We start from the raw sequence: 27,821 nt of genomic DNA on the forward strand, positions 1-27,821 counted from the left end.
CAGATATGATTCATAATAGTATGATATGTAACTCTACCTGTAACCAAGGATGACTAAGGGATTTGTCAACACTATAACGTTTTCTCATCTTCACTTGAAGCAAATTATTTATTAAATCAGTAGCTGAGGAAGCAAATAAAAAAGCAATCAGGGTAAATATTTCATCACTTTCCATCATTCTATCTATTCCCCACACCCATCTCACACACATTGATACATTTATTCTGACCTATTTCATTACTGAATGTAGATTATAAAATTTTTACTAAAATATTAGCAAATAGGTTAATGTTGGTTATTCAACAATTGATACACACGGACCAAACAGGTTTTATACAGGGGAGACAGATGAAAAGTAATGTCAGATTAATTATTAATGCATTAGAATATTTGGGAAAGAACAACCAGATCCCTGCTGCGTTTATATTTTTGGATGCTGAGAAAGCCTTTGATCGAGTTAACTGGCAATTTCTGCTGAAGATATTGCAAAAAATGCAGATAGGAGATAATTTTTTACAGTCAATTAAAGCAATATACCAACAGCAAACAGCACAAATCATAGTCAATGGAAGTTTAACAGACTCTTTTCAAATTGGAAAAGGTACAAGACAGGGCTGTTCTTTGTCCCCATTATTGTTTATTATAACTTTGGAAGTATTGTTGAATAAAATACGGGGCTTGGATGGTTTAAAAGGGATCAAGATTAGGCAGCAAGAATATAGAGTCCACGCTTTTGCGGATGATTTGGTCATAATATTGGAACAACCGCAGGAATCCAGTATGGTTTTAATGAATACGATCAATCAATATGGTCAAGTGTCGGGCTTTAAAATAAATTTAGGAAAAACCAAAATATTAGCTATAAATACGAATATTAAACAAAAGGAAGAATTAGGAGTGATGCTAGGATGTGAGGTAGTTAAAAAAGTCAAATATCTTGGAGTTAACATTTTAACTTCAAATGGGAAATTATATAAGCATAATTATGAACCACTTTGGCATAGTATACAGACGGAGATGAAAAAATGGGAGAAATTGCACTTATCTTTGTTGGGTAGGATAGCGGCAGTGAAAATGAACATTTTACCAAAAATTTTATTTCTTTTCCAAATGTTACCTATACTTAAAAAAGATGCGAACCTTTTAGAATGGCAGAAGGGTATCAACAAATTTGTATGGGCAGGAAAGAAGCCGAGGGTAAAGATGAAAATAATGCAAGATGTACGTGAGAGAGGAGGATTGAAACTACCTAATTTAAAACTATATTATGATGCAGTGGCATTGTCTGTAATTAGTGATTGGACTCATTTAACCAATGATAGAATATTGAATATTGAGGGACACGATCTGGTATTTGGTTGGCATGCTTACCTGTTATTCAACAAAAAATTGGATAAGAATTTTAAAAGTCATATTTTAAGAAATGCTTTACTGCGGGTTTGGAAAAAATACCAATTTAAATTAAATGACAAGATACCCATGTGGGCAATTCCTAGACACGCAATTGAAAATATGAATATAGCACAAAAACAGGACAGAATTACTTACAGACAGCTTCTTACCTCGGAAAGGGGGGTATTACAATTAAAATCTTTAGAGGTATTAAAAGAGGAGAAGGTAGTTCAAACATGGTTCCAGTATGGGCAATTACAGGCTAGGTGGAAAATAGATCAAAAAATTGGTCTTATCCAAGTTGAGGATAACTTGTTTAAACAAATAAGAGATCAAAGCTTAATGCATATAAAGAGGATATATAATGTATTAATACAGATGGATTCGGAAACAGAATTAGTTAAAGATCGTATGATAAAATGGGCTCAAAATATTGAAGAACCAATAATGTTGGATACATGGGAAAGAATCTGGGTAAGAAATGTGAAATTTACACAAGCTCAAAATCTGAGAGAAAATTTTTACAAGATGTTTTATAGATGGCATTTAGATCCTAAAAAGTTGGCTTCTATGTATCCGAATGTACAACCTAAATGTTGGAGGTGTGGTTCTCTCGATGCTACATATTATCATATATGGTGGACCTGCCAAAAGGTTAAGGCATTCTGGATAAAAATATGGTGGGTTATGCAAAATATTTTTAAAAGAAGGATAAAGTTTACTCCTCAGTTATTTTTACTAGGTATATGTACTGACTTTACAGTGGTAGAGACTAACTTGATTCTGCACCTAATAACTGCAGCAAGACTGTTGGTGGCGCAATACTGGAAGAAGGAAGACTTGCCTACAATCCAAGAATGGACATTGAAAGTCACAAACTTAGCCAAGATGGCTAAAATATCGGCATATCTTAAAGATCACTCAAATGAGAGATATAAACGAGACTGGGAAAAATGGATTGACTATATACAAAATAAATACGGGACCAAGAAATTCCAGTTAGCCTATGCTTAAGATCAGAAATGATTTAAATTCTTTAAAGTTAGTTCAGTAAGAAGAAGCTAAGGTCAATGTAGAATGTCATTAATTTCTTTATTTCTTTTTTCTCAATAGATTTTAGACTGTGTTAGTTAAAAATCTATACCGTGTATTGGTTCTGGGAAGTCGGGGGGGGGGGAAGGAGGAGGGGGGTTGGGGGGTGGAGGGAGGGAGGGGCATACAAAAAAAATTGTACTTCAATGTTTTAATGATTGACGAATGATGAAATATTTGTGTTTTTTAAAAGAAATAAAACCTTTGGAACTAGATACATTTATTCTGGAGGAAGAGTTAAAGCTTTTTTAATGATATAAAAAATAAAATTAAAAAATATTGATAATTATAAAGGAGGTCATCTAAATAAACACCAAGATTCTTTTATTTGAAACCAAATTTAAGAATTAAGACTGTTTCTTAAAGTAGAAATCCTCTAATTATTTATATGATGCTTTGTCTATTTCCTAATTTTCAATGCTGGCATTCCATACAAGCTTTGGGGTTTCAGCACCCCTTTCAAGTTTCTATCCATCATCAAAATCTTTGTAAAAAGTATGTAGTTGAACTAAAAAAAGAAAAACCAAGAAGCCAATTCATACACAGCATCAGAATTAAATGTACCTAATAGCAGTATAGCATACTCAAATCAGAGAAATATAATATGCTATAAGTCTACAAACCAAATATATCCCCATATATTTTGGGGAAATATATATTCAGAAGTAGTGTTTTAGGCTTATTTATTAAAATGTGTCACTCATCTCACCACATGGGAACTCTGGGCAGTAGTAAACACACACATGTACATACACACACACACACACACAAACACACAGACACATAAAATAATAATTAAAAGATGGGAAGAGAGGGAGCAGGATGTGCAAGGGGGGGGGAGGTGGAATCAACAACCACTAGACTGACATTTCCCCATTAGGAATCCAGGACAACTGGCATAGTCCAGTTTTGGAGGACTTATGGAATGTTAGGAGGGACAAGATCTTCCAATGGCAGCACCATGGCAGAGAAGGTTCATGTGGATCCTGGAACTTGCCGGCTGGAATTCTTGATCAACAGGATCCACGGCATACCTCCTATGCCCACATGGATGGGGCAAGTCTGTGCCATGGGGTGAGATGGTTCCTCAAGCAACCTGAACCCATGCCATGTAAGGCTTTAATGGTAATAACCAACACCTTGAATTGCACCCCAAAGCAAACCAGTAGCCAATGAAGCTTGCGGAACAGGAGTGTAGCAAGGGCCATTCTAGAAGCCCCAAAGCCCTCACTGCTGCCCTCTGCACCGTTTGAAGCTTCTGAATGCTCTTGAAGGTAGCCTTGAAAATAGATATAGTATGTCTACTTAAACACAGTGTAATTAAGAAACATTTTTTCACAGGGAACAGACTACAGTATGGAGCTTCATCAGTAATTAAATCTACTTCCCTTTCTATACCCTGGAAAGCCCAGAATATACTGTCTCATAATACCAAAGCTTGAGAAGTTTTAAGAAGTTCAAGGAAAAATCCTATCAACTATAGTACACATCAGACTTTAACTCATTAAGTGGGCAGCTTGCTATTTTAAGAGTAAAAGTTTTATTTTCCCTTTGCTCAGTCACAGGAAAATGGTTCCAAATGATTCCTGAATAGCAATCACTACTCATCTAATTTACTGTCATGTCATTGCCACGCTCCAATTAAATGCTATAGATTTTATTAATATGCAGAAAACACGAAATAGGCGTTTTTTAATGATATTTACCTTCATTAGATATTTCCTTCCAGGGATTTGGTGGATACATAAATGCTGCATTTTGGATCTGATCATTTATGTCTTCATCTTCATTAAATGGAAATGTGCCACTTAAGCTCACATAGATGATGACACCCACAGACCACATATCCAACGATCTATTGTAGCCTTTACTCCTAAGTACTTCTGGGGCAAGATAAGCTGGAGTTCCTACTACAGACCTCCTAAAAGATTTTTCCCCAATAATGCGTGCAAAACCGAAATCACACAGCTTTACCTGTAAAACAAATATTCTTTACTTAAGTTACTATGCAGTTATCTTAAAAACAAACTATCATGGCCGATTTTTTTAAAAATCAAATAGGGTGTATGGAGTGTTTACAAACATGAAATATGGCCAATATAATTAGCAAGTTATAGCAGTTTCTTTGCATTAGTTATACTTTATTAAGGCTTTTGATTTTCTTTCCAATTCTTTTGGAAAATGAGCACATTAGTCTAGGAGAAATATATTTTCAGTACTATAATTTTTTCCAAATCAAACATAGCTAAATTAGAGGAAAAAATATTCTAGCTGTAAATAATAATTTTGTCAATCACTAAAAAAAAATAGAAAGTTTAAGAAAAAAGGTTAAATCTTATTCTAGATTTCCTCTTACACAACAGACAGTTATACAAAGAATACTTATTTCCTTACCCACCTGAGGAAAGGGTTCTGCTGATGCTAATAGTACATTTTCAGGCTTTAAATCACAGTGTACTATATTCTTGAAGTGTAAGTTCCTCAAAGCAACAAGTATCTTTAAAAAAGGGAAAAGGCATTTTCAAAATCAGTTCTGTACCAAGACCCCAACAGACATTACAATCCAGGAGAGTATGCTTCAATTCAATATTTGTTTTAAAGCAAATGCACTCTTTTGTTGGACTCCTTCCAGAAGTCTACCCTTCAATTAAAAAAAAAAAAGAATTGAGGGGATGGGTTCTAATCCAGCTTCCCAAAGAGACAGCATCATTATTCAGCTAGTTACATTCAGCTACTTCCAAATGTAACTGGTAAGTAACTTGTAAATAACTATAGTGGCATGAAATCTCAATCTCTTACCATTCCTATTAAGTACACAATGAATTCAATATTAGGATATTAATCCCCAATTAGAATTACCTGCCACACACTGTAATTTTTCTTGGTAGTAAAAGTGACTTTGTTTCACACATATTTGTCTAAAACTCCCTATGTGCATTTAATATTCAGCAAATGCTGTATAAAGTAAAGATATACTTTTAAAATCAAGAATAAAGTTTGCTAAGTATAAGATCTATAATTTTGGTAACTTTTTCCTCATATATACCAGAATTATTGTTATATTTGCATACATCCTTTTGAATTAAAGCTTCCTTGATTCAATTTAAAAAAAACAAACATTTTTAGCCTAAAACAAATAAAGTGATTATATAAGCAACACAAAGTAATGAAAACAGCAATGGTATGATTATAAACTAAACCTTGACATCATTTTTTTAAAAACAGTCAGGAGTAAACACATCTTTAAGGCCACTCGAAGAGAGTATATAGGTAGTCCTCAACTTATGAGCATAATTGAGCCCCAAATTTTTGTTGCTAAGTAATGCAGTTGTTAAGTGAATTTTGCCCCATTTTACAACTTTTATTGCTGCAGTTGTTAAGTGAATCACTATAGTTGTTAGTCACACAGTTGTTAAGTAAACCTGGCTTCCCCATTGACTTTGCTTTTCAGAAGTTTGCAAAAGATGATCATGACCCCTGGACACTGCGGGGATCATCAATGCAAGTCAGTTCCCAAGCATCTGGATTTTAATCACGCGACCATGGGGATGATAGAATGTTCATTAAGTGTGAAAAATTGTCATTTTTTTCAGTGCCATTGTAACTTTGAATGGTCACTAAATGAACTGTTTGTAAGTCGAGGACTACCTGTATACCCATCATTCTTGGTCATTCCTCAAAGGAATGACCACAATAGAGAAGGCTCTCTCACTAAGGAAGAAAACATTGAAAACAAATGACTCACTTGAGTGACCATGAATTTGGTGATTCTTTCTGGAAGCCGACTTTTCTCACTGGAAAGAATCATTTCTAACATATCGCCATGAAGTTTTTCCATCACAACAAAAACCCTTTCAGGAGTTTCAAACATACATTCCAGGTTTACAATCCCAGGGTGATGCAAATTCTAAGGAAATATACAGTACTGACTCAGACAAAATATCAAATGAATAAACTCAGGAAGGATTCATTACAGATAGTATTCAGACAAAAAAAAACCCATTCTGTGTTTTACTATTTCAAAAGCACTCAGGCAATCCTTTGTAATAATTAGGACAATGGTTCCTTTGTTTAGCAGGTCAAAAGGTAATCTACGAGTAATAAGAAATACACCACACACAAAAAGCTACCAAGAAATGGACCTCAACATAGATGCTTATTATACACTCACAATTTCTAATTTTAAAAAACACACTGTGATGCAGTTTTACATCATTTTTGTACCTGCAAAATAGCCACTTCATTGCGGAGCTGGCTTTCTTGTTTTGTAGGGAATCTCATTTTATCAATTACTTTAATTGCCACATCCCGTCCAGTCTTTCTATGTTTACCTGCAAAAATACATAGAGAAAAGGGAAGTCTCTCAGGTAGTCTTGCACAAAGAGGCAGTATTGATAATAACATGTATTTAATGGGTTTAACAGAATAACAATGTTGGAAGAGACCTTGGAGATCTTCTAGTCCAATCCCCTTGCTCAAGCAGAAAACCCTATACCATTTCAGCCCTGGTGGTTGTTCCATCTCTTCTTTAAAACTCCAATGTTGAAGCACCCACAATTCTTTTCATCACAGAGAGTTAAATTGTCATTAAATAGAGTTGTTAAACTCCAGAAACTTAACACATCTCTGGTAAAATTGTACTAAAAAAGAATGAAAGACTTGGAAATCATTAAACTAAAAATTATTCTTTTGATTCCAAATATCAGCAGCACTATCCCAGGAATTCAGGGGAAGGAGATACAAAAATAGGGCTAGACATACCTGTGTGGCTTATGGAGTATCCATATAATGTAAAAACTGGTCCTGAACTTTCTGCGTAAGGCTGTTATTTGCATCACAAACTTATTCAAGTTGAGATCCTAAAGGTGCTTTTTTTTTTCAAGAGGCAATTATACTTTCTGGTTTTTCTTTGAAGACATTTCGCTTCTCATCCAAGAAGCTTCTTCAGTTCTTCTTCAATGTCTTCAAAGAAAACCCAGAAAGTCCAGTTGCTTCTTGGAAAAAAAAACCACTTTTGGGACAACCATGACCTGGATGACTGAGAATCTCGACAGTCATTCAGGTTGAGAAGGAAATATTTAAAATGTTTCTTTTAGTCCATTAGAAGTGAAACTACACATTTTAGAAGATATACTGGTATACTATTTTATAAATACAGATATATATCCCATTTAACAAATGTATTTCAGCTGTTAAATGGAAAGGCACTTTATTCATTTTCAAATGTACTTTTCACATTGGTCTAAGTTTTCAATAACTGCTTTATATACAATTCTACAGGATATTGGAACAAAGAAATACCTGTTATAACATTATAGCACCTAATTATTCTATTTGAGTATATAAAATATTCACAATAGGGACGGAATATTAAACAAGTGATATCAAGTGACTTGTACTGCTACTATTTTAGAGGCCTACACCTCAACTGGAGTTCCTTATTCAGTACTGCTGGATCTATAACAAGCTAGGGTATACAAGCTATGAAAGACAATTGACAGCAGAAACACTCCAGTAAAAGGCAACTATAAAAGCACTGCTAATTATATGGAAATAAAAATCATTATCAGATATATATTTCGAAGAACAAAAGTAGCACTTTAGTAGTTAGCAGAACTGCCAAAGAATCAGTTTATGAAAAAGACCTGTCTTATGGCAGCAGAAATGAGTTGTAATGTGGAATCTGCTAAAAAGAAACTATGAAATGAAATCATTTTAAAGAAACTGATTTATATCATGCCCCAATAGTTTGTGAAATATACAGCTGCCTTCTTCAACCTGTGGCCCTCATAAGTGTTAAAACTACACTTCCCAATTTTGGGAAATATGGTCTTAATGATTTTAAAGTTCCAGATTGGAAAAAAATTACTGTATTTTTTGGAGTATAAGACACACCTTTTTTCCTCAAAAAGAGGCTGAAAATCTGGGTGCGTCTTATACATCAAATACAGCATTTTTTGCCTCCTGAAGCCCCGGCCCTTCAACAAAATGGCCATGCATAGCCTTATGGAGACTTTAGAGAGCTCCTGGGGGCTGAGGAGGGCAGAAATGAGTGAAAAATGGCCCATTCCCCCCCCCCCTCCAACCCTCCGCAGCACTCTATAAACTTCCTAAAGGGTATGCATGCAATTTTTTGACAAAAAACAGGCCAATTTTCACAAAAAAATGGGCCATTTTTGCTCTCCCCCCCCCTCTGCAAGCCTCCTAAAGGATATTCATGCTTTAAAAAAAATGGGCCTGTTTTCGCAAAAAAACCGGGCCATTTTTGGGAGGTCTGCAGAGTGCAAAAACTTCTCCAGCACATGGATAAATACACCTGGAAACATCTACCTACCTACCAACTCTCTCTCTCTCCCTACGTACCTACTGTATTTCTCCCCCCTTCCTCTCTCTCTCTCCCTCTATCTACCTACCTACCCTCTCTCTCCCTACCTATCTACTGTATTTCTCTCTCTTTCTATTTCTCTCTCTATCCCTCTACCTACCTACACACTCTCTCCCTACCTACTGTATTACTCTCCCTCTCTCTTTCTCTTTCTCTCTCTATATATATCCCTTTATCTACCTACCTATCTACTCTCTCTCCCTATGTACTGTATTTCTCTCTCTCTTTCTATTTCTCTCTCTATCCCTCTACCTACCTGCCCTCTCTCTCTCCCTACCTACCTACTGTGTTTCTCTATCTATCTCTATTTCTCTCTCTCTCTTTTCCTTTATCTGCATACCTACCTATCTAACTACTCTCTCTCTACCTACCTACTGTATTTCTCTCTCTTTCTCTCCCTCTCTATCCCTCTATCTACCTAATTTTTTTTAAAAAATTGCCTCTTCAAAATCTTATACTCCGGTGTTTCTTATACGCCAAAAAATACAGTAACCTAAAGTCACTAGCAGTTCTCCAGCATTTTCCCATGATATTTTAGACAGTTGGAACTGAACTTATATCTTTACTATACTGTATATCACACCATTAATCTTGCACCATTAGTATATTACTTCTATAACCATATATTTCCATTAATAAGAAACAGCAAGTCTGTTTTATATATCAATCCTACAGACAAAATATTTCACATGTGCTGTAATATTTATTCAAACTTACCTCCATACACAATTCCAAATTGACCAGAACCAAGCACCTCATCAGCAAAGATCTGATACACTGAACTTATATCCTATGAAAAGGATATAGACAGAAGAAAGCAAATATTAGGTTCATTCACTTGATAAAATGACACCATAGCAGAAATTGAAATTGGAACTACATGTCACACAGTTTAAAGAGAGAAGAGCTGTGACACAAATTCTGAAGATGAATTATGTAAAAGACCTGTTCAGGCATGCAAGAACATATTACTTTTGATATCTGAAGTTTGAACACTTGTATATTTAATCCATGCAAATTGCACTTGAGGAAATGTATCATTTACAAAATTCCTCATGTTATTGTTATTTAAATGTATAACAATCTTTTTTAATAAACAGCATATGTTGGGCTATTTTTAAAAAGTGAACAATTTGCTCCTTTATATTTCCAACATTCTTGATTTCAATATAAAATATCCATCAAGTAGCAATTAACATTAAAGAATGATTAGAAGAATATATTTTGTTTTTATTTTGTTGACTTACCACATTTTCTTGGATCTGGGAATTTGAAACAGAAATGCTGACACATAATTCTTCTGCAATGAAAAACATATAATCCCTCTTTTAAACCTGGTATTACTCACATGGTGTTCCACAAAGTTTCATGTTTGAATGAAGATCATAGTAGTTGCATATAAAATTATCAAGTCATTACTAGGACACTATTGGTAGGATAATAATTAAGTCATCTGATGCCTTATGGTAATAATTGCCAATCTATTTAAATTATAAATATAAATGTGTGAAATATGAGCTGAAGCTTTTCTAGCTATTGGTGAGATAAATTGAAACTATGAAGAAAGCAATGCCAAGCAGCATCTTTTCAGGATAAAGCTTAGATGACAGTAATGGTAAATTGTTCCATACTGTGCAAGAGAGCCACTAAACACTTCTTCTGAATGTATTGCTTCTTACTGAATGCCTTAAGAATGTACTTTTTTATAAAGAGTAATAAATTGGTTGGTACTTGTGATGTAACTCAAATTACTACATATAAAACAATGGCATTAATTAAGTTTTGTATACTAGGAAAGAGACCCACAATATTAAAGACAGTACTTTGTCATTTAGCAGCCCATCATGAAACCTTTTTCAGTCCTTACTGTGATCTTTTCCTTGTCCTGTAGTAATGCAAGTGCTGGTCTCAGGTGTGACTGGCATTAAAGCCTGACGAATAGCTTTCTCCCAGCTCTGGGCTACATCCAATCCAACTCCAGTAGCAGCCAAAACAGGGCTATGGTGACTGCTGCCATTATTCTCTCCAACAAAGTATACCATTGTATCAGTTATTATTTCAAAACAGTGAGGATTGCTGCCTTGCACCATATTTGAGAAATCCCGTGGCTGAGTCACCTGAAGAATTTCGGAAAGTGGAATCTCCTGCAGAAAATGTAAAATATTAAAACTCAAACAGGGAGACCTCTTTGTAAGAATATACAACAGTACAACTGACAGCACTGAGAAAAGGTAAATAGTAATGCACTCAGCTAAGAACATTTCAGTAGGTACACTTATACCAGTTCCTTATTCATACTTCCAAGGAAGCCTCAAACATCTCAGTAAGCCAAACCAATGAAGTTATGTCTTGTTAAAAATCTATTTTTTTTTTGTTAGATTAATGTATCAGTGAATGGCCTTTTGAAATTCTCTTATGCAGTCTGTAAAGTTTAATTACCTTTGAAGTTCCCAGCATCAAATGTACCAGTTTAATTAATGCTGAGCTACATATTGAAATTATCTTTCACTTTTGAGGTTACACTATACTATAAAATCCTATTTTAATTCCTTAGCAGATTATTCTGTAACATCTGATCTATTATAGGTAGTCCTCAACTTACAACAGTTTATTTAGCGACCATTCAAAATTACAATGGCACTGAAAAAAGTGACAGCCATTTTTCACACTTACAAATATTGCAGTAGCCCCACAGTCACATATCAAAGTTCAGACACTTGGCCATTGATTCATGTTTATGACTGTTGCAATGTCCTGGGTTATGTAATTACCTTCTCTGGTAGGTCTCTTCTCTGACCTTCTGACAAGCAAGGTCAATGAGGAAGCCAAATTCACTTAACAACCATGTGACTAACTTAACATTGCAGTGATTCACTTAACAACTGTGGTAAGAAAGGTCATAAATTGGAGCAAAATTCACTTAAATATCTTGCTTAGGAACATAAATTTTGGGTTCAGTTGTGGTCGTAAGTTGTGTATTGGTATTAGTATTGGTATTGGTATTATTGGTATTGTATTGCATTATATTGTCAGAGTCTAACATTAAGAATAAATTCAAACCTATCCCCAGCCCCCAACATACGTATATAAACATAGAGGAGTATGCCACCACTGTGTCTGTATATATTCAAAAGTGCATAGAGGATGTCTGTGTCCTTAAAAACATTGTTGTGAGAGCTAATGAAAAACCATGGTTGACATATGAGGTTCTCATGATGCAGAAAGCACAGAATGTGGCTTTTAAATCTGGCAATTTGCTGGAACTTAGAACAGCCAGAGTTAATTTGAAAAGCACCATGAAAACAGCAAAGCGAGCCCATTGTCAGAAAAGTTGAGAACTTTTTTCAGGACCCAATAAACTCCAGGTGTATGTGGCAAGGAATCCAGGCCATTACAGATTATAACGTGGATCCATTGAGATGCAATGGTAACACAGACTTTTTAAATAAGTTGAACACATTTTTGGGAAGATTTGAGGCATCAAATAGCATCCTTGCTAGGAAAGCTGTGCCCCATTCTGATAAGCAAGTGCTTAGCTTTGATGTTACCTCAGTCTGGAGGACATTGCAGAAAGTTAACATTCAGAAGGCAGCAGATCCAGGTAATATTTACAATAGCAGAGTTGGAAGGGACCTTGGCGGTCTTCTAGTCCAACCTCCTGCCTAGGCAGGAAACCCTATACCGTTTCAGACAGATTGCTATCCAACATCTTCTTAAAGACTTTCTGTGTTGGGACATTCACAACTTCTGGAGGCAAGCTGTCCAACCGATTAACCGAATATCCTTGGGTGTGTTCTTAGAAAATGTGTGGATGAGTTGGCTTGTGTCCTTACAGATATTTTCAATCTTTCATTGTAGCAGTGGTCTCATTGTGTTTTAAGACAGCCATTATTTTGCCAGTGCCAAAAAAGGCTACAATTGAGGGTCGTAATGATTACCGTCCAGTTGCACTTATATCCATTCATTATGTAATGTTTTGAGAGGCTGATAAAGGAGATTATTGTATCTAGCTGCCCTCCAGCATTTGACTCACTTCAGTTTGCTCATCATCCAAATCACTCTACAGAGGATACTATTTCTTCTGTTCTCCATCTGAGCTTGGCGCACTTAGAGGAAACAAACACTCTTGCACAAATGCTGTTTGTCGACCTCAGTTCAGCATTTAATACAATCATTCCTCAGCATATAGTAGACAAACTGGGCCTCTTGGGCTTTAATATTCCTTTGTGCAACTGGATTCTTGGTTTTCTTATTGACAGGCCCTAGTATGTGTGAGTTGGGACTAATATTTCTAACATGGTTTTCTTGAACATAGGTTCTTCTCAGGGCAACCCAACAGTTGCATTTATGTTGCATTTATGCAACTGTCATAAATACGAGTCAGTTGCCAAGCATTTGAATTTTGATACATGACTACAGGGATCCTGCAACATCCATAAGTTTGAAAAATGGTCATAAGTCATAAGTCACTTGTTTCAGTGCCATTATAAGTTATAAGTTTGAATGCTCACTAAACAGACTGTTGTAAGTCAAGAACTGTCTGTATTTCACACGTCTCATTGCTTTCCATCAGATTATAACTACATAAATTATAATATATAATGCACAAGCAAAACAGAAAATAGTTCACCAGAGATAAACTATAAAACTGCAACTCATTATAAATACATCTATGACATATTAACAGTTTTAAATTGTACATCATCTAGCAGAAAGCAATTAAAATGAAATGATAATAGGCAAATAGAATTTTAAAGAGGAGATGAGATTTGGATAATCTCTTACCTTGTAATATTTTGTCCCAGATTCATTTTGAAATAGCGTAAGACTTTTACTGTCTAATCTCCAGTAATGCCTTTTTCTCTGCAACAAAGTAGTTACTGTTTAAGAAGCAACTTTTTATTTCATTTGTATAGCTGCCCATCTTAAAATCAAACTCTTAGCAGCTAAATATGCACTCTAGATACATTTATATATGCAGCACAGAAACTAGGTATAGACACTATTTACTTGAACCAATTTCAATTTGTGTTTAGATCATTTTATCAAAAATTATCATCTGCGTTACAACATTCCTAAACTAAATTTCTAAACATTCTTGAACTGCTGTAGAAAATAATTATTAAATGAACACAGAATTTGAACCATTTCCTTATATTGGCTATGCCATTTTCTGGCACAAGGAATTAACCCAATTCTTAATCCATGGGAACAGCATTAGGTATCTGCACCATGGTCACAATACTTTGCAAAAGTCTTTATCTGATACAAAAAAGTCATCACATGCTTCAAGATTATTATTTATTTAGTGTATCGATGATGTTAGCCAGGAGACTATAATGCTAATACAGAATAATTATTTGGCTGCCCATTCCATTCAAGCTCGCACACTTTCCAAGATGCATCACAGGGGCTGAGTTAGTTTCACACCAGAAAGAAAAACAAACAGCATCCAGGAGCATCATCCAGAGCCTCCTCCCTCCGCCAAAGTCATCTGACAAACAGGCACTGCATCCGGAAAGGTTCCCCACTAGCATGGTTATGACCATCTGCACAAAGCAGTGGCTCATCTTCCCACTGGAGTGGTACCTATTTATGTACTTGCATATAACATGCTTTCAAACTGCTAGATGGGCAGAGCCTGAGGCAAATGACGGGAGCTTACCCACAATACATTGCTAGGACTCAAACTGTCAGAGCAAAAATCATCTCCACCATCATTAAGCCACTGAGCCACTGTGCCTCAAGAGATGATTAAATACAAAACCCTATCTTATTCACAGAATTTGATGGGGAGATCCACATTGGTCTCCATTTGTAATACTGTATTTTTCCATCTTGTCTTTCAGTTTTATCTTTCGGTAGGAAAGCAGCTAAATAGTTTAATTTCTTGAATGGAATACAAAATGCTCTACACTTGGAAATAAAAAGTTTTTCACCAAGAAGACAGCTTAATTACTTACCAGGTTGTCTCGACTTGTGTAGTGAACCATCCATCCTTCTTTTACCATTGTACTGCTTTTCCTCTTTGTGTGTTTGACTGACTGTACAACTCTCATTAATGGAATGTTATTGCTTGTGGATGGGCTGTTGAAGAATAATAAATTGCACAATCATTTATCAGTACAGCAGGACCATTGATGCCTAAATAATGATCTTCTATAGTCGGCTACAAAGCATGTTGGGCTGGAAGCCTCTCTCTGATCATTCATTGTATCTACTTCATCAGCCCTTTGCTTGGAATGAGTGTACAAGCAATCTCTTTGGCTACTTTGTGCAATCTGAACAAGCTTCTCCATGACCTGAAGACCTATTTTCTATTGACAATATTGGGCATCTTTGCATTATATGATCAAAACAGTTAAAATATCTTGCTAGGATAAAAACAGGAGTTATGTACCATTTTTATTCCAAAATGTGGTATAAACTAGATTCCAAAAAATTCTAGTCAAATTAAAGGATTTACACTAAATCAAAAAATACAGTAAAAAGGCAGAACTCCTGGATAAATGAAAATAATTCTCTTGCATTCAACTTTCCTCTGCATGGCAAAACAAGCACTATAAAGATCTATTCTACATGAGACCCAGAGGTCACCTTCCATTTCTACATTCACGGCAGGGAAGCATTCTGTTCTGTTTATTCAAGCCAAGCCCTACTTATACATGGAGAGGATTTAAAATACACAGCAGATAAAGGGAACTTTTATTTTAGATAAAGAGATAGTACTTTTGCGAATGTAATAGAATCAACTTACAAACTTTGTTTTCACAATGTCATTCTAAAAAAAATAGCTTTCATTATTACTACTGTATAATTTGGAATAAATGTCAAGATATTCCTTTTATATGGCCTTGTAATGAATTATAAATGAGCAATTTATCCAAGTATAGTCTTGTTCTATGAACTACACTTGCCCCTCTAACTTTTTAATAATAATTTTAGAGCAAATTAGTTGCATTTACAAATGTGTAAAGAGTACAAAAAGCTTTTTTTCCGATTCGCATCTATGTTCCTTTAACCAGACTTAACAAGACATACATTCATTGTAAAAACTGATTCCTTACGTTTTCTTCCAAATTAATTTACTTAAATTAGGAATGAGTTTGAACTGGAATCAGCATAATAAAATTGTCATTTAAATTCAGACCACATTATCCATGGTTTACCCAGCAAAACAAATTATTTCTCATGTTGTCGCTTATATTTTCATATTGCTTCTCTTAATGAACTATTTTTAGAGCCTCCTTATTGGTCAAAAGCCATATATCCAAAAGTAAACTGCACAATATATTGTCTTTAATATCACAGCTAGAAACCTGAAGCAGTAGATGATGTGCGAGGGTGTATTTATTACATGTGGATCCCAAGTGCAATGCCTTGATTTTACCAACCTGATAGTTTTTACAGCCTCTTCATCTTTGTCTCCATCAAGATCTGCTGGATCCATAAAAAACATTTTGTCTTCTGGAGGAGATGGTTCTTCCACATAATCCAATCCTCTCCCAACATCACTATTCATTTCACTGCTATCAACCTCCATTGGCATATCAGTATCTTGGCCTGGGCTAGCTGGTTCTTCTTCCCAAAACAACACAATATTTTTAAATTCAAAATTTTACAATGTAGTATGTGCAAAATACATTAAGAAATATATCACATTCATAGAATCTGAATTAAGTATCTATCCTTATGTACTAACTAGGCTTATGGAAAAATCCCCCAAACTCAGCCAAGAAACAAAACAAGCAGAAACTTTGGGGCAAAGCTTTGTTTTGCAACAATACCTCGTGCATGTAGGTACTTCCAGAAACAGGGCAATTCTCCATTAGTGGAAAGTTGGCATAAGTATAATTTCCATCATTTGTGCCAGGTGACTGTCACCCCTCTGATGCAACACCATGACCAGACATTTCCAGGAAAGGGTGTGGACAGGATGACAATCTGGACACAGAACTCCCTCTATACCTGGTTCAATGCCCATGCAAATTAAATTTGTTTTCCTATAGCCTCAAACACAGCAGGTAACCAAGGATAAGCAGTCATCACTTCCCACACTATATGAATATACACACACACATAAACAATTCTCTCTTTAAAGAGTCACATAAATCAAGCTACATAAAGTAAATTATGACAACAGTGCTTTAATCTGCTTCAGAAAAAGGCTTTCTACATGTAAACTATAATTTGGCTGTTTCCTAAATGATATTTAGGAAATACCAAATTGAGGTGTCATGAGACAGTATTCTATACAAATGTTTACATCAAATTTGGGAAGTCAATTCTGTAATCATGCAAAGGATAGTCAGTGACTAGTAAGACAGAAAATTTAGCATGTTCCAATCAGCATTTTATTTTTTTGTTGTGGTCGTGGAGGTGGTTAATAGAGGAATGTTTGCTACTCAGATTTTGAGGACAATATAGAGCATACATGTATGTAAAATATGTAAACTATATTTGACATTTTATGTAAGATACAGATTTAAAATGTTAATAAGACAAAAAGTAATTACAGATTGTCGTTAGATATCACTATGATGGAGCCTGCCATTAGGAATGCATGTTGCGACCACCTTGCTTAATGACCCCATCCCTTGCTCTCCCTGAATGCCGTTAAATGGGGGAGGCTCCAGGAAGCCTACATAGGCCCAAGGGTTGCCTGCCTGGGCCTTCCAAGGCTACCTTCTGAGGCACTCTGTGCTCTATTTCTTGCCCTGCAGGGTTCCCACAATCCTTCAGCTTCCTTCCCACCCAGTAAGCAAGGGGAGATCAGGCAGGTCAGCATTTGCAGTCTTCAGCAATCAGCTTTCTGACAGACATATCCTCATGGTAAACCTGTACTACTTCGCAACAGGTTCTGTTTTTGTGGTACTGTTGAGATTTTTTTAAAGAAGGCTCCATTTCTTTTAAAGAGGCTCCATTTGTTTATGGAGTTTCCTTAAAAAACCAACTAAGGGAGCCCTGTACTTGTTTACAAAAATAACACCTGGTTTGCCACAAGGCTAGGTTTGTAAGAAAGCAAATCCTGTATTGGGCTGGGTCCCTCTCTCGAAAGCTATAAAAACCAGAAAGCTAAGTTGGATGTTGCTGGGCTCTGGAACAGGCTGAGTTCTGCAAGCCCTTGGATAGGAAAGAAACTGGAAGCTTACAAGTTCCAGTCAGCCTGATCTCCCCTTGCTTGCTGGAGTTTGCAAATTCCAGATGGCCTGATCTCTGGGTGGAAAGGCAGCTGGAGACTTGCAAACTCCTGTTGATTCGTGCCCACTAGAATTGGCCTGATCTCCCTTGGATAGAAGGACCCAGTGGGATGGGATGCGTAGATGGGTGAGCACTACAGCATTCCTGTAGTCAGTCATAATGGCAAAAGACCATATGAGTTCATAACTTTGAAAGTGGGCCATAAGTAACTTTTTGGGAGTGTGTCATAATGACTTTAAACAGTCACTAAGTCGCTGGTCATAATTTGAGGACTATTTGTAGTGAGTATTCCTCTTCAAAGAAATTTAAAAGAATTAGACAAATATTCATTCTAATAACTCCTATTAAAACTTCAGGCATTGCTAAAAGTAAAGTTTTGCGTCCAACACTTTCTTTTTGGTAGTTCAGGTAGTCCTCGACTTACAACCAGTCACTTAGGGACCATTCAAAGTTGAAACAGACCTCCCAAAAGTTACTTACAACCCAATTGTGAAATTATGGTCATTGTAGTGCTCCTGCTAGGATGCAGGGGATGGAGCAGCCTGCTCTTCTCCCCCAATGTGAGGTCCAGAACTCCAGATACCTACTGTACAAATGTAAATGCGGGATCACCAATGGGGAGCGGGATGGAGAGGAAGATATGGAACCTAGTGGAGTGGGAAGCCAGAATAAGGCCTGCAGAAAGTGGAAAGGGTGGAGAGAGGCCTTGGGAGGCCCAGGGAGGAGGGTCTGGGCCAGCACTAGGTCTCCTAGAGCCTTCCTGACCCCTGAGGCATCCACACTGGGGATACCAGGGATAGAGGTTATTAAGTGAGGCAATCACATGGGCTTCTCACTTATTAACAGTCACAATTTGTGACCATAAAGAGCAGGCTCCATTACAATTATAACTCAAGGACTACTTGTATGAATAAATTATTTCACTCTGCTAGTCTAGACAGTCTCTACATATTTGATAATAATTTTGATATATGCAAAACATGGAGAAGAAATGCAAAGAAAAGTCACACATGCATACCACAACCCAAAGTTATGTTTCCAGCAATACCTTACAACGCATATCTTACCTCCATTGAAGACAACTTCTCCCAAACAATCTTTAGGTACTTTAGAGGCACAGCGTTTATGACAATTGAATCTGCAATCTAAATTAAGGGGAAATTTTTATTTATGTATTTATTATTTTTGTATAATCTCTTTAAAGCCTCTTTTTGAAGTAACTTTTATTTATTTTCAGGACATATTTTTAAAGTAATAAGAAAATTAAAGTAATTATTTGGATCAAAGGTGCATTTGGATCAAAGCTGCATTTTGACATACAGACATAAAACTGTATATTGTGGTACTACCATTGCAAAGTTCTTTTAATTCAGCCATTCCAACTGAATGAGACTGATGAGAGCTGGAGCACTCCCAAGAAGATAGCTTAAAACTAAGATCTAGCACAGAAGTAGAATTATCAATATCTAAACTGCAATTAAGAAAGTGAGTTGTGAATTTTCGATCTACCTGTTTTCTTGTCAGCATCAGACATGATGTTATGTGTATTTTACAATGGTATTGTGCATATTTAGATTTTAACCAGGATTTGAAATCATAAACTTTTTTCATCCTTGTGGAAATACTGATATTTTTTTTATGATCACAATCAGTTTAGACAAGTCAGAAAGAAAAAAAGACTAATTACAAGATAAATAACATTAGTAATACTGGATTAATTTTGAATCTAATAAGTTTAAAATGCAACTTTGCCCAGTCTAAACATTCACCAGGTAATAGTAACCAATAAGGAATTTCTTGCAGGCAAATGATTCAACTCAGAAGAGAATATTATTCATCAATTGTATCCAGTATATTCAAACAGAAAATTGTTAAGAGGAACAGAGCCTTCCATAAAAAAATATGTAATCTTATTTATATAGTTTCTTGATCATCATACCATTCTAAGCTTCTTATTCTGCTTTAATTTTATAATTAAAAAAGCTTTAAAGCCTTGATAGTTGACATTAACTTGCAGAAAAAACACTTGCCTTTACACTGCATTCCTTGGCGAAAAAGGCCTTTGAGCAATCGCTTGCAGTACTGACATATGGTAGGTCGAGTGTAAGAATGTACAGCAAAGGTATGTGGGACTTTCACCCGGCAAAGAACCATTTTTTCCATCCATATCGGACGCCCACTCCATGAAGGAATTCTTTTACTAGGTTCTGGATGACAACGCTGCAAAAAAGAAAAACTTTCAACCCACCTTGGCCATGGATAACTCTGGACCAATCACTTTTTCTCAACCCAACCCATTTCACAGGGTTGTTGTAGGGAAAACACAGGGAGGAAGGTGTGTTGGATATGTTCATCCCCTTGAGTTAACCATTTTGTTGCAGTCAAATTCAGTTTCCCCCATTCACTTTGCTTGTTGGAAGGTGGCTAGGAAGATTGCAAATGACCAATTGCCAAGCACTCAAATTTTGATCACTAACCACAGGGATGTTGTGAAAATTGCAAATGCAAGTACCAATCAAAATTCACTTTTTTCAACTTCATCATAACTTTGAACTGGTTTAAATTGAGACTGTAAAATAGTGTGTCTACTACAACAGTTTCTACTATCTGTTTTGATAGGCACTAAAAAGTGAACTAAATGCCCAATAAACCAAAATATGCCAATGTACATGCATACACATTCATTTAAAAGCAAAATTTGGATTTTAAGAAAAGTTAGATTATTTGAAGTGACCATTCTCAGCTAAAATTAAGTCTGAATAACACAAAGTTCCATATGATTAAGAGGTACAGAAATTAGGATTATGTGCTTTGGGTAATAACAGTATTTTACCAAATTGATTTTAATTCTTCTTTGAAAAGAAAAAAATTAAATACCTCTTCTGTGGACGTAGATTCAGTTTGTACAGATCTTGGGACGGAAAGTGCAGCTCCTGGTAAAGACACATTAGATAGCCGCCTCTTTCTTACTCCACTGCAGTTATTTGGAATCTTAAAAGCACATCGCTTGTGATAATTTAATCCACACCCTAATGAAATTAATGCAGGGAAGGGGAGCAAAGGAAAAGATAAATAGACTTTTACTGGTGATGCTACACATTTTCTTGGATTTTATTTCATGAAAGACAGATTAAGCAAAATATATGGCAAAGATAAGACATTTTTTAAAAACTGAACCAACACCTCTAACGTTGCCATGATCATGTAATTAACAGCAGATCTCTGCAATGCATGGAATGTTTTTGGCCTGAATATTTGCTTTTCTGACCCCACTTCACCCTGGCTAAAGCTGCAAAACAGTGCCTGTTATGCAATTCACACTGCTGCTGATTTTCCTCAGCTCTTTCCCCAGCAGATTATCTAAACACTGTACTCCTGAGTCTGTTAGAACCACCAGATTAGAGTACAAGCCAATGAATAGGACTTGGGTTATTAATGCGCCTGTGCATTAATACATCAGAAGAAGTGCTCCAGAATTATCAAGGGATGTATATACTCTGTATGCACAGTGAAAGAAGTGCAGGAGTGCATACAAAACACTTGTTTTCAAATGATTAAAGCAGCTGAACTTTTTTCAAACTTCAACAGCTGCTTCAAAAGCTGTTACCAACTGTCCCCACTAATAATTTACCCAGCGCTTGTTATTAATAACTTGATAATCAGAGGTGGGTTGCTACCGGTTTGCACCGGTTCAGGCAAACTGATAGGGGAAATTGCGACTGGGTCGCCAAACCGGTAGGAATGGCAGGCTTGCCATGCCCCTGAACCAGTTCCCTGGTCACTGCATGTTTTTTTGACATTTTTACATTTTATAGACCTATTTACAGGCAACTGCACATGCACCGAACTGGCAGTAATGTCGACAGAAACACATCCCTGTTGATAATGATTAGGAAACAGACATATGGAAAGGGTTTTTCGTTCTAGATAACTTATAAATATATTGAAGTACAAAAATAAAACATAAAATCCCACCCTGCATCACCTCATTATTTGTAATATTGCACCAACGTGGCCTTTTGCATACACTAGACTTTCTACGAGGAACTCAAAAGTTTATATAGCATCATTTCTTCCCATAAACCAAACATAATTCTTCTTATTATATAAATCTATTATGTAGGAAAAGAATTATTAACTTAAATTATGGCATGCAAATGACATGCTTTTGAAACATCTCTGTAACTATATACCACATCTGGGGATTTAGGACATAAACATTGTTTATAACACTCATTGTTACTAATTGCCTTACCTTCACATTTCAGTCCTTGCCGTACCAAGCCCCAAAGCATCTCTCCACAATAATCACAAAAAGTAGGGGCCTTATAGGAATGAACGTAAAGCATGTGAGGTCGAATCTGGAAATCCTCAACTGTAGCTAATGCTTTAAAAATACATATATAAAAAAGTACATTTTAATGCCTTCCTGAATATTGAAATACTTAAAAAAAATATCAATATACTGAATACAATGCCTTAAATGCTACAAGACCATGAGACAAATACCTTTACATAAAATTTAAAAAGTATGGATATAACTATGACATTTTATACTGTTTAAAATATAATCGCCCATAAACCTCAAAAGTAAAAACCTACTGATTCCATGACGTTAGGTCACTACAGTAAATAATCAGGATGAATCAATTTCCAATTTTAAAAAATGAGTTTTCATATTTTCATCTTTAATATCCAATTCTACAAAATATTTCATCAACTCTGCAGTGTGTGAGCATTTAAAAATATTTATATTACAATTTATAAATTACAATTATTTCCAATAATGGTAATACTAGGGTATAAATATGAGGATTGCATTGAAAACAGATATTCTTACCAGACAGAACAACCTCAACAAGATCACCTTCCCGTATCTCTTCTGCTGATGTAATTCGCTGTAAAATGTTTTCTGAGTTCAGATCATGGCGGAATAGGAGAATTTTATCATACATGCCAAAAAACCCACACTCCGGGAACTGCAACAACAAAAAAGCAAAAATCTACATTGAAATATTTCATAATTTACTATGCCATAATTTATTATTTTAACATAAAACTGTTAAAAGTGTTGTCTAATATAATCACAGAGAACAAAATTGTAAGCATTTGTTGCTGAAAACTACTTAAATTAATTAAATTAATATATACATACTCAGTTAAACAAACATCAAGTACATTTTAAGTACATAAACACAAAGCTTTTGTTATAAACACAAAGCTTTTGTCATAAACACAAAGCTTTTGTCATAAACACAAAGCTTTTGCTGTGACCCAGCATAACAGATATACTGCCCATGTTGACCTTAATGGGGACACTAAAGTGACAGGTCAAGGTAGTTGTGATAATGACGACTCAAATAAGCAGGGGATCTTAGTCCAAAATAAAGAACTTACTTCGGAAAGGCAAAATGGGGAACAAGGTGTCACACATCAGTCGCACAAGAAGAGCAAGGTATGCAAAAAGAGAAGTCACCTTCTGGTTGGTGATTTAATCATAAGGGATGTAAATTTAGGAAAGGATATGGAGGTTTTAAAAGAGGTCAGGTGTCTGCCAGGTGTACTGCCAGCAGAGACAAGAGGCGTATTCTTAAAGATAGCCAAGAATGCAAGTAAGGACTGTGATGGTGGTGCTATTATACATCTTGGCACAAATGATCTGTCCCAAAAAGACGTACTTTCTGTGAAGAATGATTTCCAGAGTTTGGGGTATAAACTTAGTAGTAAAGGTTGTATGGTTATCTTTTCAGAGGTTTTACCAATATATAAGGAACAAAAAGGGAAGGGCCAGTGTGTGGCAGAGTTTAATGTGTGGCTAAAGAGTGGTGTAAAAGGGAAGGCTTTGGTTTTATTAGTCATGATGTCTGCAGCTGGTCCAATGAAAAACTGTACAAAAGAGATGGTTTGCACCCATCCAACAAAGGGACTGAGTTACTTGGCATTAAATTCACAGATTTTCTGGATAAATATTTAAACTGAACAGCGGGGACAGAGAATTAATTGATACAGAACATTTCTATCCCCAGCAATCTAAAATTCATGGGGTTATCAGTGCAGGTAACATGGATGTTTATGCGGGTAAGATTATCACCCCCGCTGTCAAACAAAACCAAGCATTCAATAGTGAGTGCCATACACCCCAGGGTTCTGAAGGAACTGGCAGACGAGATCTCAGAACCACTGAACTATATCTTTCAGAGATCCTGGAGCATCGGGGAACTACCAGAAGACTGAAAAAGAGCTGATGAAACAGATCCAGGAAACTACAGACCTATCAGCCTGACCTCAATACCAGGAAAGATTCTAGAAAAGATAATCAAGCAACGAATTAGCAAACACCTAGAAGCAAACAAAGTAATAGACAAAAGCCAACATGGGTTTGTCAAAAACAGATCATGCCAGACTAATCTTATTGCATTCTTTGACAAAGTGACAAAAATAGTGGATCAGAGGAATGTCGTCGATATAATTTACTTGGACTTCAGTAAGGCATTTGATAAGGTAGACCATAACCTACTACTAGATAAAATAAAAGAATGTGGGTTAGACAGCACCACCACCAGATGGATTTGTAACTGGCTGACTAACCACACTCAACGTGTAATCCTCAATGGAACTGCATCTTCATGGAGGGAAGTATGCAGTGGAGTACCCCAAGACTCTGTTTTGGGCCCAGTACTCTTCAAAATCTTCATCAATGATTTGGATGAGGGAATAAATGGGGAACTCGTCAAATTTGTAGATGACACCAAGCTGGCAGGAATAGCCAACACTCCAGAAGATAGGCTAAAGATACAGAAGGATCATGACAAACCTGAACATTGGGCACTATCCTAATAAAATGAAATTCATTGGTGAAAAGAGTAAAGTTCTACATTTAGGCAACAAAAATGAAATGCACAGGTACAGGATAGGTGGTACCTTGCTCAACAGTAGTAACTGTGAAAGGGATCTTGGAGTCCTAGTGGACAACCATTTAAATATGAGCCAGCAGTGTGCAGCAGCTGCCAAAAAAGCCAACACAGTTCTAGGCTGCATAAACAGAGGGATAGAATCAAGATCATGTGAAGTGTTAATACCACTTTATAATTCCTTGGTAAGGCCACACTTGGAATACTGCATTCAGTTCTGGTCGCCCCGATGTAGAAAATATGTGGAGACTCTAAAAGAGTGCAGAGAAGAGCAACAAAGATGATTAGGGGACTGGAGACTAAAACATATGAAGAACGGTTGCAGGCACTTGGTATGTCTAGTTTAATAGAAAGAAGAACTAGGAGAGACATGATAGCAGTGTTCCAATATCACAAAGAAGAGGGAGTCAAACTATTTTCCAAGGCACCTGAGGGTAGAACAAGAAGCAATGAGTGAAAACTAATCAAGGAGAGAAGCAACTTAGAACTGAGGAGAAATTTCCTGACAGTTAGAACAATTAATCAGTGGAGCAGCTTGCCTCCAGAAGTTGTGAATGCCCCAACACTGGAAGTCTTTAAGAAGATGTTGGATAGCCATTTGTCTGAAATGGTATAGGGTTTCCTGCCTAGGCAGGGGGTTGGACTAGAAGACCTCCAAGGTCCCTTCCAACTCTGCTATTGTATTGTATTGTATTGTATTTTAATCTCTTGTGAAATAGCCAGCTCCTAATATTTTTGTATTTATATTGAGAATTAAGACAGAAACTATGTGATACACCATTCAAGAAGGGCTAATCCTTCCTGGATTATAAAAGAAACACATGAGAATTGTCTGGCCTTTCTTGTAAATTAGATTTGCTAAAAAACAAGATATTTTTGTTTCATTTCTTCATTTTTAGGTGGATATAATGAATGTTTTATATCGTAACATAATTAACTATAAGTGAGAAAATGAATGTTCAAATGCTGGAAGAAAGGTACTGAATGGTATATGATCTGTTATGATGAATGTTCAGAGAAATGAAAATGGCAATGCATGCTTCTACGTACCTGATTATATGGAATTGAGAGATGTCAAAAAGGAAAGTTGAAAGCAGTAGGAATGGAATAATAATTAAATGTGTGAGATTAAAAAGAAAAGAAATAGGGTTAAAAATGAATCAGTGCTGAATAAATGTAGACTGAATGCAATAGTATCCGATCAAGTACAAGGTTGTAAGTTACACAGTCACTTAACAGGAAGATTGGTAGCATATAAATTTAATAGGTAATACATGCATGCATATATACATATGAATATTGAGCTGATTTGTTCACATAGAATGAAGACTGAATTACAAAATAAATATATGATGGTGGAGTGAACACTTCAAGAAGAATAAGATTGACATAGTTATGGTTGAACAGATATGATGAGAACCTCAAAAAGAAAGAAGTAGTTAAAGAACAAAATATCAAAAAAGGGATGTGGTAGAAGAAAAGTAATTTGGAGCTCCCTTTCTTTTCTTAGGTAAAGGTTTCCCTCACACATATGTACTAGCCATTCCCAACTCTCGGGGGCTGTGCTCATCTCTGTTTCAAAGCCGAAGAGCCAGGGCTGTCCGAAAACATCTCTGTGGTCATGTGGCCAGCATGACTAAATGGAGCACTGTTACCTTTCCACCAAAGTGGTTCCTATTTTTCTACTTGCATTTTTACATGCTTTCCAGTTGCTAGATTGGCAGAAGCTGGGACAAGTAACGGGAGCTCACTCTATTACGCGGCACTAGGGATTTGAACTGCCAAACTGCCAACCTTTCTGATCGACAAGCTCAGCTTGTCTTACCTCATGTCATTAGTGTATTTGGCTTACTATTTGTTACTCCAATTCCGTGCTTTGTAAAAGTGTTGTCATCTCAAAGAAATGGTCAGGTAAGCAGTACTTCATACTCAACATCCTATTCTGTTCACAATTCATAGCAAAATATTCCTGAAATTTTATTTTGGTATTTGCCTGTGTTCTTTTATTTATTTAGGTAAAGATAATTTCTCAAAACTGACCTCATCTGTATTCTTTGTCCTTAGCAAATATGCATGTTTTGGCATTGAAAATAATTTTCTCCTGCACCAATTCATCACAATGTGCAACATTACTAGATTTACAAAATAGCACATAATAAAATGATCTAAATATCAATAGATTAAGCTCACTATGAACTCCAACATATCTTATGATAAGCCAAATTCCTATCTGAACATGAACAGTGTTTACCAAATATATTAAAAAATAGTTATACTGTAGTACCTTTCCATTTTCTGCTTGAAGGTCACCACTGCCAATTATTTTTTAAAAAAGAATCGTTTTAAACCTTATCATTAAATGCTTTTTTTTGCAACACTGCTTCTAGCTTATAATGGAATCAACATTATCAACATTATTCAGATCCCAGAGTTATAATCAAGTGGTAACCATATAATATTTATAATAGAATTTCAAACATTCTGAAACTGCTTGTTTCTAGATTGTGAATGAAGTTCTATTTGAAGCAGATATTGCCAAAAGCTCACCCATCCAAATAATCAGAATCAGGTGTTCCAATCGCTTCCATGGCCACAGGTGTATAAAATCAAATACCTAGGCATGCAGACTGTTTTTACAAACATTTGTGAAAGAATGGGTCGCTCTCATGAGCTCAGTGAATTCCAGCGTGGAACCATGATAGGATGCCACCTGTGCAACAAATCCAGTCGTGAAATTTCTTCGCTCCTAAATATTCCACAGTCAACTGTCAGCTGTATTATAAGAACGTGGAAGTGTTTGGGAATGACAGTAACTCAGCCATGAAGTGGTAGGCCACTTA

The 27,821-nt window shown here is 36.0% G+C and overlaps 1 protein-coding gene across 2 annotated transcripts in view; it reads right to left on the reverse strand.

Annotated features, from left to right (window-relative positions):
* The window catches only part of PRKD3 (protein kinase D3), a 59,612-nt gene that overhangs the window by 3,093 nt on the left and 28,698 nt on the right, over positions 1-27,821 (reverse strand). The window contains exons 3-18 of one of the 2 annotated variants that reach the window (XM_014071714.2): positions 22,911-23,049; positions 22,326-22,457; positions 20,948-21,099; positions 20,101-20,290; positions 19,138-19,215; positions 16,264-16,447; positions 14,833-14,956; positions 13,655-13,732; positions 10,737-11,013; positions 10,117-10,169; positions 9,587-9,659; positions 6,709-6,815; positions 6,230-6,391; positions 4,883-4,981; positions 4,191-4,458; positions 38-123 (exon numbers count right to left, since the gene is read on the reverse strand). In XM_014071714.2, coding sequence (XP_013927189.2) covers positions 38-123; positions 4,191-4,458; positions 4,883-4,981; positions 6,230-6,391; positions 6,709-6,815; positions 9,587-9,659; positions 10,117-10,169; positions 10,737-11,013; positions 13,655-13,732; positions 14,833-14,956; positions 16,264-16,447; positions 19,138-19,215; positions 20,101-20,290; positions 20,948-21,099; positions 22,326-22,457; positions 22,911-23,049 — 2,202 coding nt within the window. Of the gene's footprint in view, positions 1-37; positions 124-4,190; positions 4,459-4,882; positions 4,982-6,229; positions 6,392-6,708; positions 6,816-9,586; positions 9,660-10,116; positions 10,170-10,736; positions 11,014-13,654; positions 13,733-14,832; positions 14,957-16,263; positions 16,451-19,137; positions 19,216-20,100; positions 20,291-20,947; positions 21,100-22,325; positions 22,458-22,910; positions 23,050-27,821 lie in introns of both variants that reach the window. The other variant, XM_014071705.2, reaches the window with a different exon arrangement.

Source organism: Thamnophis sirtalis, unplaced genomic scaffold, assembly GCF_051295495.1.
Source record: "Thamnophis sirtalis isolate CommonGarterSnake01/CBP01778 unplaced genomic scaffold, rThaSir2_p1.2 scaffold_6, whole genome shotgun sequence".
Lineage (NCBI taxonomy): Eukaryota > Metazoa > Chordata > Lepidosauria > Squamata > Natricidae > Thamnophis > Thamnophis sirtalis.